The sequence below is a fragment of the Mastigoproctus giganteus genome, chromosome 11, assembly GCF_048544385.1.
Source record: "Mastigoproctus giganteus isolate SK-2022 chromosome 11, ASM4854438v1, whole genome shotgun sequence".
Classification (NCBI taxonomy): Eukaryota; Metazoa; Arthropoda; class Arachnida; order Uropygi; family Thelyphonidae; genus Mastigoproctus; species Mastigoproctus giganteus.
The window spans coordinates 65188620-65200626 of NC_143585.1; the positions used below are offsets into that span (position 1 = coordinate 65188620).

Sequence of the window (12007 nt, forward strand, 5' to 3'; positions counted from 1 at the left end):
AAGAAAAGAGTAAACAGAAAATGAACATGGAAGAGCCCATGTTCACTTGCATGTTCACAAGATGCACACTTGATACAGGTGTAAGAAAAGAAAGGAAAAAAACTGACTCGAGTAAATAATACAAAGGTCTTTGAGATAACAGAAGAGGAGAAAAAGCAGTATGTACTAGAATTTAAGAACAAGTTTGAGCTTCTGCAGACTGCTCAGGACAAAGACGACGGGGAATATTACAACTTTCTGAAAGTAATAAAGCCCAAGAAACCTATAAGTAAAAAGATATCCAAAGAAGAAAAATTAGTCAAGAACCACTTGTCATGATGAACCGAAAACAACAAATGAAGAGCAAGATTAACACTGACAAGGAGAAAATTGAGTATACTGAGTTATGCAAAGCCATTAGAAAGAAACTCAGAGAGGACATAAGAAGATTTAACACAAGAAAAGTAGAACAAGCATTAAGGGAAAACAAAGGATTTAAATCAGCAGCCATGACCAGTAATACAGAAAGACAAATGATACTGAAACTGAAGAATAGCAATGGTTTACTTATAAATAGCAGAGAAGGCATAATTCAAATAGCAGAAGACTACTATAAAGAGTTATACAAGGGGCGAGGGAATGATGCCAGCAGTGGCCTGGCATTTGTGGATTATGAAAAAGCATTTGACTCCATACAGCATAAGGCAATGTTTCAGGCACTGGAAAGATAAGGCATAGATACCCCATATATTATGATTTTGAAGAAAATATATGAGAATGCTACCTCCTTTATTAGACTAGACAAAGACAATAGTTAATTTAAAATTGAGAAAGGGGTTCAACAAGGAGACACAATATCTCTGAAGTTGTTTACTGCTGCCCTTGAGAAAGCTTTCAGAAGATTAGACTTGTCACATAAAGGAGTCAATGTGAATGGAGAGTACCTAAACCATTTACGATTTGCAGATGACATTGTGGTCATAAGCCATGATCCCAAAGAATTAGAGGAAAATCTTAATCAGTTATGCAGTTAGTAAGGAATTTGGACTAAAGATGAATATGGTAAACCAAAAGTAATGATGAACAAGTATGCCACAGAAAGGGATATAATGATTGAAGGAGCAGTTTGTTGTTTGTTATTTGGTTTTTAGGAGTATTAGCAACTAAGACCATATTGCTCCGGGGATATGCGGTGGTCATTCTCTGACCTTTCCGCATCCTCCGTATTTGGTGGTCATGGGCTCGAACCCCGGTCTAATCAAGAAGCGTGTGCACCTGAAGGAGCAGTAATTGAAAAGGTGGAGTCATATACTTATCTGGGACAAATCATTAGCTGTAATAATGATAAATGGCTGGAAGTCAAGAGAAGAATAAGTTTTGGATGGATAGCATTCAGGAAATATAGTCACATACTGAGGAGCAATATCCCAATTTGTCTGAAACGTAAAATAATGAACCAATGTATACTCCCCACCATGACTTATGGAAGTGAAACTTGGGCACTCACCAAAAGAATGGAAGAGAAGCTGAGAACTACACAGCAAAGAATGGAACGAATTATATTGGGAATCAGACTGTTAGATAAGAGAAACACATGGATTAGGCAGCAAACTCAAGTAAAGGACATTCTTATCAAAACTAAAGAACTAAAATGGTCTTGGGCAGGACACATAGCTCGAAGACATGATGACAGATGGACTAAGAAAATAACAGAATGGTACCTAAGAGGAGCTAGAAGAAAACGACAGAGATGGACAGATGAAATTCATGAGTTTGTGGGTAGTAAATGGATGGCCATTGCACAAAACAGAAGGAACTGGAAAGTTGCTGGAGAGGCCTTCATCCTGCAGTGGATTGAAAATGGCTGATGATGATGATTCTTATTACTTTCTGGCTTGTACATAATGTATAGTCATATACCCTCTAGCCTCTGTCATGTCTCATTGTGTAGAAAGCTTGTGCCCACAGATTGGCTAACTACAAGAGTATTATGTTTTGTTATGTCCTGCTTACTGTTTTGTCATCTTTATTATTATTTTTCTTCTCTGACATTGTTCAGTCATATATTTGTAATAACAATACCATTACAGACTTAAACACATGAGACATATGTTCGGTCCTCCATCTAGGGACCGACTTTGGCACGGGTTATGCAACCCTGGACAGCCTGAGCACAATATATTCCCCTCCTTCCATTTACTTTTTGCTGTTCTTAAATACTAAAAAACTTATTTCTCGTGTGTGATTAGGCTGGCCGAAAGTAATATCGAGATACTGTTCTTCTGCTATTGCTTCTTTTTTCATCTTAAACAAAGATTAGTGTCTTTTCAACACTACTTTGTTAGTCTTTGATTCTCCCTTTGCTGGAACATTTGCCTCATTTTTTTAATTGCTTACTTCCTCGTCACACGGGCACAGTTCATTTTGACCACTTCACACCTTCCCCCCCCACACACCCTCGGAGTTACTTCAACTGATATAAATATACAGAGAACAATTGACTAACTTCTTTGGTCTCCGATACAGCCCTGTGTTCACTACATTTAGCTAATTTCACCAACTCCTGTCTGGTCCTACAGTAAATTGTCAAATCCTCACTTTATTGTTTCGTCTTAAGATTACGCTTTCTCTTATTTTGTTTAAATTTCAAACTGGGTGCTTTTGCCTTCATTCAATTTTAAATTCAAACTTTCATTCAATTTTTCTTTAACAGGATTTATTTGTTATTATTTTAGCATAATTCTGCATTTACTTTTATTTATTTATTTTTTTTGCCTTTCATTTTGGTCTCTGTTGAGTCGGCTATGATGTATATGTTTCGTATATATACATCATAACAGAAACAGAGATCTTGCTTATTGCTGTGGTTCCTTCGGTTTTGGCTGCTGCCCCTTTGAAAACGAGACGTAGTTAAAATCTTAGGACCTATTGCATTAAGTACTATTTTTATTATTTTTATATTTTGATTTAATTTCAGGTAATCTGCTTTTACTTTACAGGCATTCTCAATTTATTCCATTATAATTACACTTGACAGGTCAGCAACCCTACCCAATACACCGATCATATACATTTGTCTGCATATATACAAACACAAAGAGTAGAGAATTTTCTAGAATGTTCACAATGTTTCTAGAGAACTCCATCAAAAGTTCTAGAACCTTCCAGAAACATCCTGGTCTTTCTTCAACACATAACATTCTAGACTGTTGTAAAAAGCTCCCGAATGCTCTAGAAATCTTCCAAACATTGTAGAAAAAATATTTTAAACAATAAATAGATGAAACAGATGGAAAAGATGATTACACCAACTACAAGTTTTGGTTTTCAGTCACTAACCTACGATATTTGAAAACTGAGGGTGATGATAACTTTTTAAACACATATGAGTTTTTGAACATATTTTCTATGAGAGTCTGTTGAAATTATTTCAGGGAAGAAATTGATACTGACCAGTTTAACTGGACATAAGAATGTGCAATTTTAAATTCATGTTTTTCAGCATGTTAGGTGCATACTATTATTGAGACTAGGCTTAACTTGGTTCTGAATTTTTACTTCTTTGTACAATAACTAACAAAGAATTCTGGAATTCTCAATGGCAGTCAGAGAAAAAAATTTCAATAAAAAGTAGTGGGAGTTTCAGCTGTGGACTGAGTAGACAAAGAACATGACATCACTGAAGGTTATGTGAGGATCACAAAAAAACCAGGATGCCTGGCTCCAAGTTAAGAAATGCATCCAACTGCATAAGAACTTCACCCATTTCAGCTTCCCTAACTAATCAGGAATGGGGAAAAGTGAAATGGGACTGTCTGACAATCAAAATTGCCAAACAATTTTGATTGTTTGGCAATTTTGCCAAAGGATTTCTCGTAACAGAGAAGAAAAATGCATGGGATGCATATAAATTATCAAGCGACTCAAAAGCCTATGGCAGATATAAGCTAGTCTGTAATCAGGTCACAAACCGAAGGCGAAGGCAGATTACGAGAAATCCTTGGCAAAAGATGCTAAGAAAAAACAGCAAGGATTTCTTTACTTATATAAACTCTAAAAGGAAGGGGATGAATCTGATTGGTCCACTTGACATCGATGGTTCGACTGTTGATGATCCTGCTCAGATAACAAACAAACTGAATGAGTATTTTGCATCTACATTCACACATGAGGAATTATTAAGGTTTGAAAATGGCAGAAAGTTATCAAATTGTAGCAGGATACTTAATGATTTTGTAATAACTGAAAGCAAAGTGGAGGAGAAATTGTTGAAGTTAAACATAAGAAAGGCACCTGGGGTGGATGGGATCTATCCAGTTATATTAAAGGAGATGGCAAAGCAACTAAGCAAACCCTTAGCCATAATTATGAGAGCATCATTGGACTCAGGGGAGGTTCCCACGGACTGGAGATGTGCAAATGTATCCCCAATTCACAAAGGGGGATCGAAGGGTGACATGAGTAATTACAGACCAGTTAGTTTAACTTCTGTTCCAGGTAAAATAATGGAGTCACTGGTTAAAGATGCATTGCAGGATCATCTAGACAAGACTGCAGCAATAATTCAGACACAGCATGGGTTTGTTAAGGGAAAGTCTTGTCTGACAAATTTGATAGGATATTATGATGTGGTTACAAAGGAACTGGATGCAAAAAATAATTTTGATATCATATATTTGGATTTCAGGAAAGCTTTTGACACTGTTGCGCATGGAAGACTATTGTACAAATTGGAGCAGAATGGTATTAAGGGTAAGTTGCTACAACGGATAAAAGGATGGTTAAGTGGGAGAAGACAGAGGGTGGTAATCAATGGGTGCTGCTCTTCGTGGACTAATGTTATTTAGTGGAGTCCCACAGGGTTCATGTTGGGTCCACTGTTGTTTTGTATATTTATCAATGATATTGAAGAAGGTATATCAGGCTTAATGTCGAAGTTTGCAGATTGTTATTTGATTTTTAGGAGCATTGGCAACTAAGGCCATATTGCTCCGGGATATGCGGTGGTCATTCCCTGACCTTTCCGCATCCTTCGTATTTGGTGGTGAGGGGCTCGAACCCCGGTCTAATCAAGAAGCGTGTCTGCTGCTCCTTCCCACCTGGCTACGGAGGCGCCTAAGTTTGCAGATGATACAAAGGTTGGCAGGGTTGTTAATGACAGTAATGGCAGTGTGCTACTGCAACAGGATCTAGATAATTTGGGCAGATGGGCTAAGAAGTGGCAACTGAAGTTTAACCTTGACAAATGCAAAGTACTGCATATGGGTAGAAGTAACCCCAGAGAAACGTACCAACAGTGTGGTACTACACTTAAGGTGGTAGAAAATGAAAAAGACCTGGGAGTAATTGTGCAGTCAGATATGAAGTTTTCTGAGCAATGCAGACAGGCTGCCAGGGCAGGTCATGGGGTTTTGTCAATGATATATAGGAATTTTGCTAGCAGGGAGAAGGAGGTGATTGTCCCTCTGTATAAGGCAATGGTCAGGCCACGCCTTGAGTACAGGTCTGGAGGCCTCATTTTAGGAAGGATGTATATTTACTTGAGCGTGTACAGAGAAGGGCAACAAGATTGGTGAGGGGAATGAAGGGATCCTCTTACCAAGAGAGGCTTAAGTTCTGCAAATTGCAGTGGCTGGAGACTAGGCACTTGCGCGGTGATCTGATTGAGGTGTATAAGGCCTTGAATGGGTTGAGCACGCTGAATTCTGATGGGATCCTTCCGCTTGTTTAGATTATGAACCTAAGGGGGCATAAATTCAAATTTTTTTTTTTTTTTTTTTATGAAAACCCCAAACACGAAAGGTATCAAAACCTATAGTACTTAGTACCGTGCATGGGTTGAAGGAGAAGTATGGAGGGGAGGGGGATGCCGGAAACTTTGCTCTAGAGACTAAACATGGGTTTCACCACTTCAAGCCTCCAATAAGCAAAGTGGTGGTATTTCACCGGTTGATGAAAGTCATCTACCACCTGGATTTAAGAAAGGACAGATGTAGAATAGATGTGCGGAAATTTGCCTTTAGCCAGCGGGTGGTTAATTGCTGGAACAAACTTCCATCTGTCGTTGTGGAAGTTGATAGGTTGAATAAATTTAAGGAGGAACTGGACAGGCATTTGGAGGGAATGGTGTGATTTTTTTTTTTTTTTTTTTTGGCTGATGCTGCATAAGCTCATATACTTGCTTTCTTGTATCACATGCCACTACTACTACTACTACATAAAGATACACTTCGCAGGTAACTACATGCTTCAGGTGCTGAGAGCTACAAGACCCCCCCCCCCAACAGAAGTACATAACTGTCTACCAAGTTGACTGCCAGTGCAGGAAATACTACATCAGTCAGTTGTACTGCAAGCTGGGATCTGCTTTGCTGAGTATGCCAGCATGACACACACAAACAATTTTGAAGGAGTGACATTGCATTTACAGCATTTGCAAAAGTCATAACTTTAATCTCAAAAATCCATAGATCCTTAAAAGTCTCACACAATCACTCAAGTCAAGAGTTCCTAGAAGCCAGCCAGAACCAGGAAGTCCAACAGAATCCAAGATTTGCCAGACAGTTAGCAGTCAACTCATTGAACCAAGCTCTGTCCATCAATATTCACTCCCCTGCCATCCTGCATACATCTCAGCACATTCAAAAGAGACAGGTCACAGCCAATCAGTAATCAGCCTACTGCAGCTTTCACTTGAGGCCACGTTAGAGTATGCATGCTGTTCTAGAACTTGCTAATCACCGAATGTTCACAGCTACCACAGACATTCTGCACAAATTTGGATGCATCAAAATATTCTTTCTACTATGTTTGCTACTATCAAAAGATTTAGCTGCTCACAGAAGTGTATGTCCCATGCCGTTCTTCTTTTTCTAAAAAAAATCCCCCAAATCTTGGAGGCTTAATAAAGTTGTCTCCAAAGTGGGGGTGCGCAAGATGATCCATAGGGTGATTTGGTAAGCAGAGCAAGCGATGCAATCATTCCATTTGGATCAACGTATCTACGCGAGGCGACTTTCTTTGCAATGACTGTTATTAAAACTACGGTTTAGAAATTAACTTAACTTGGAACCAGATCTTTGGGTAACTGTGTCCCAAAATATGAAACCAAGATACACAGCAATAATGAAAAATATTCCAGCACGTTGTTCCCACTAAAAAATGCTGTTGATTTATATCACTTTGTACTTTAATTACTATATCACTTTGTACTTTAATTACAATTTTGTTTTGTATGGAATTAGATTGTGATCTTCTCAAATTATGCGATTCTAGGTATAATGCATACCATGTAAATTATTTATAAATAAAACAAATAGTATTACATTACATTTACTACACCTGTTACATTGGAGCAATATGGCCTTAGTTGCTAATGCTCCTAAAAAAAAAAAAAAAAAAAAAAAAAAAAAAAAAAACCTGTTACATTAATGATTTCATATAATTTTGTGCTTGAACTTCAATTTAATTTTGTTTTGTATTTTTTTATTTGTGATCTTTTAAAATTATGTGATTTTAGGTATGTAAAATTACATTTATAATATATTTTTTATAAATAAAAAATAAATTAAACTTATATATTCAATTTTTTTATTCCAGAATGCGCACTAGTCCTTTTAAGTAAAATAAGGATATGCGACCAGAACAGTTTGGAGAGCACTGGCCTAATGTATGGCAATCCCCCCATCATATTTTTAGTTTGTTTACTTATTTTATTTAACTGCATTTCTGATTAGTTTGCCACTATACAGCCAGTTTACTTTGAAGATTGGCTCTGCCACTCAATATTTTGCCTTAATATTTTGCATTTATTCATACAGAGTTGTGGTTTTTCTCATGCATATTATGTTACCTGTGTGTGGAAGACTGCCCTTCAACTCTTACAATATGAACTTAAATTTAACCACCTTATAAAATATTGATTAGAATTACATCAGTGAAAAATTTAATATATTTATAGCAAGGTCTTCAATTCTGACTTGCATCAATGATTATTTTTAAATGGAAAAGTTAGGCATAAAAAATCAGTGCTAGTAAACAAAACATACAGTACTCCTGCTCATGTATTATTTTTCTTTTTAAATTGGGCTCTGATTTATCTTGTGCACACTGAAAGTGAAATAGTTAGTATTTTTTTTTTTTTTTTTTTTTCAATAACAAGACTACTGTTATTAATGATAATTTTTCTTATTATCCAATATAACATCCAAAATACAGAATGGAATTATAAAGAGCACCATATTAAATTATTTCTCAAAATTTTTTTTTTTTTACTTCAAAAATACTGAGTTCTAATGTAATGCAAACAGCATGCCTGCTTGAGTAATTTTCAGGCACACCCAATAGAGACAAATTATGTGCAAGTTACTCTTCAGTGACCAAAATCCCATTATATTCAATCTGTGTAACTTATAAAGCTGAATGTATTGCACAGAAGGATGCCACTTCATAAATCATACAAGGTCAAATTTAAAAGAATGAATTTAAATTAATAAAATAAATAAACTTTCAAAAGATTGACAGATAAAACTGGTGGAGAATGAAATAACTGTACATTATGGACTTCGATAGAGAATGTCAGGAGGTTAAAACTAGGGAAGAAGAGCATGGGACATATCGCCTTATATTAACATCACATCAATTTGCTAATGTAAGGTGGTATATCCCATGCTCTTCTTTTCTAGTTTAAAACCTCCTCAAATCTGCTGTTGAAGGCCATAATATATCATCCGTGTTGTATGATTATCTCACCCCCTCTCCACACATCAATCTTTTGTGGGTTTATTCCATAATATATCATACATGTTGTATGATTATTTTGGCCCCTCTCCACACATCAATCTTTTGAGAGTTTATTCCATAATATATCATCCATGTTGTATGATTATTTCACCCCCTCTCCACACATCAATCTTTTGAGGGTTTATTCCATAATATATCATCCATGTTGTATGATAATTTTGTCCCCTCTCCACACATCAATCTTTTGAGCATTTATTTATTTTCTTCATTAAACTTTGTTCTCCCTTAAATACCTATAAATTTCTGGAGGAGCACCTACCGTGCAATAATTTCAGCTTTATAAGTCATGCAGAATGATCTTTTATTTCAAAACATTCAGTTTTAGGTTACATGTGAAAGAATGTCCCTCACCTCTACTATGTTCAAACTCCCATCGCCATGTATGCTAAACCATGCCAATATGAACAAATATATAAATGAGACTCCCTTGGATAGCCTCAAGAATCGAAGGGTACAGAAGTAACATTAATCGACAGTGTTACCAACATCATTTACATTATCAACGTGCTGTCATTAAATTCAATTTACATTCCTATCTGTGTGTTATTTGTTCTTTTAAATTAATTCAACATACCCATTCATTTTTATGCAACAACTGTATAAAATGTTCAAATTATTTTGATACCTGCACTGAAATTTAATCGCAAAATCTTAATTAAATTTTGAAAAAGTAACAGGAAAACATCATAAATTTGATATTTCATTGAGGGGGGGAAAAAAAAAACACTTTTATAAATACCAAAGTACTAATTAGCAATTAATCTATAAAAGTTTTTTTTTTTTTTTTTAATAATATGTACTTACAAGCTGCAAATCCAGTTAGGTCCAACACACAAAGCTTGCTGGGTTTCATATCTGAAATTAATTCAAGGAAACTATTTAAAAGAATAGTCGCGCTTTCTGTCCAATAGGGCATTCTGCTATGAACAACAAAGGGAATTCTTGATGAAACTCTATGAAGTTCTGGGAACAAGAGAGACAGCGAGAGGATTTCTGATGGCCATAACTTAATTAAAGTATTCGCAGAAATAAAATTACCTGCAAAATAGACAAATAAAAATGATGTATTACATGTAAAGTAGAACACACGGTTCTGGTATTATTAATGTTTTCAAAGTTTTCTCACCTTAAAAGCTTAAATCTGAATAGTATGTCATTTTAACATATTATTCACCACCTAAGATGTTAGTTTCACATAGCATTGCAGTAATAAAACTCTGAAATGTTTCAATGGGATAGCTTGGCAAGTTCTCCAGTATTTTTTAATCTGCCTTTGTAAGTTTGTCAAGTGACATTTAGGGATCATCTTTAAAAAATAAAACTACAAATATGATATATGTTAGTACATAATGAACTCCACCAGAAATGGTACAGTTAGTACTATGTTCACTGAGTAATAGGAAAAGACAAGCACTTACAAATTTTGACCAATGGCCAAAGACTTAATCATGTAAAGAAATCAAAAAAAGTTTTGCTTTTAACATTGTTCAATGGTTACAAGCACACTATTATGGAAAGTAGGTACTAATACTAAATAGAAATTTAAATGACTCATTCCATTCTTAGGGTGATACTGAGCAAAGAAAATATTAATTTCCACAAAAAAAAAAACAGGTACTCACCATCATCATCTGCCATCGTTCCGCTATTCCACGGGCCAATGTACGAAGCCTCACCACCATGCCCTGTCCATGTACTTCTCTCCGTTGTTGATTTCACTCCAGTTTCCTTCTCTCTTAATGACATCGGTCTTTATCGTGTCTTGCCATCTCATTCTTGGTCTTTTGTCCCTTAATTATAAATCAAACGTTCTTCTTGGCAAACGCCTCTCGTTCATCCTCTTTACATGTCTGAACCATTTCAAACGGAACCTTTCAATCCTGTCATGGAGTTTTTCAACCTGAATTCTCTCCCTAATCACATCATTCCTTCCTGATTTTGTCGCATCTTGTCTTTCCAGCTATGCTCTTCACAAATCTCATTTCTGCCCCCTGAATTCTGCTTTCATCCTTTTCCCTCATAGTCCAAGTTTCAGATGCATATGTTAGAATTGGTATGTAATAGGCCTGATATATAGCCTTCTTACACTTCAGTGGTATGTTCCTGTTCCAGATCAGATCTCTTGTCTGCCTATGGAAATTCCCGCTCGCTTGTATCCTCCTACTTATTTCTTCATCTATCACTCCAGTCTTTGTAATGGTGTTTCCTAGATACTTGAAGTTGTTAACCATTTTTAGCTCTTTCCCTTCTATTGTAATGTATCCGTCAAGCTCTCCACTCCTCTTTAAAACCATTACTTTACTCTTCTGACTGAAAACTAGTCCAAATTCATTGGCCATACTAGCCCATATATCAACTTGCCGTTGCACTTGTTCCCTGCTCTCTCCCCATATGCAGAGGTCATGACTTTCATCTGGTCCTGTTGAAATTTTCCACCGCTCTACATTGCACATCATTCATGACAGCTATGAATAGGAGTGGCGACAGGAGGCCTCCTTGCCTCAAACCTGATGTTATTTCGAAGCTCTACATCAACCCCATCACTGTTCTTACTTTGCTCACTGTATTGGCACACATATTCTCAATTCTCTCCACAAGATGTTCCTCTATCCCCAAGTTTCTCAAAACCTCACACACAATACTAATGGATAAAATAAAACAGCAGTAAGTTTTCTGTTGACTATTTAAAATTTGCCTTACCCATAGATTACCAATAAGAGATGGATGTAGGCAGTTATTGGGCATTAGTCACATTACAATTTAATCCTATAATCCTTGATAAATGTAGTAGTAGTCAAGGTGAATTGCATGCATTGGAAGACTGTTTTAGGCCATCACAGGGATGAGCCATCCTGTAATTTTGCTATTTTATGTGATTTAGCTCTTTGAAATTAGTAAAGATCGGGAACAATTCATTCCTGGACAGGCTACTAAAATTAAAACTGAAGGAATACACAAAAAACAAATACAATGGTAGTTGAGCATTCTTACAGAATGCTCAACTACCATTTGAACAATAAGCAAGTTTCCTACTGTCAGCCTGTTCAAAATAAAATTTGATTAATAACTGTTTTACAATTGTTACGAGCTTTAATATAGATAGAAAATGAAGTTAGAGATTTGGATGCAAGCCAACTGCAATAAGCAACATTCTTATCTTGAATTGGCTTTGAGCATTTATTGAAAAACAAAGGTCTAGATAAAAGACAATGGTCATAGAATACCA

The 12007-nt window shown here is 36.1% G+C and overlaps 1 protein-coding gene across 1 annotated transcript in view; it reads right to left on the reverse strand.

The window, feature by feature from the left end:
- Positions 1-12007, reverse strand: part of LOC150078074 (leucine-rich repeat-containing protein 14-like) — a 72917-nt gene that overhangs the window by 41540 nt on the left and 19370 nt on the right. Inside the window, exon 2 of the mRNA XM_090384453.1 lies at positions 9586-9819. Coding sequence (XP_090240579.1) covers positions 9586-9819 — 234 coding nt within the window. The remainder of the gene's footprint in view (positions 1-9585; positions 9820-12007) is intronic.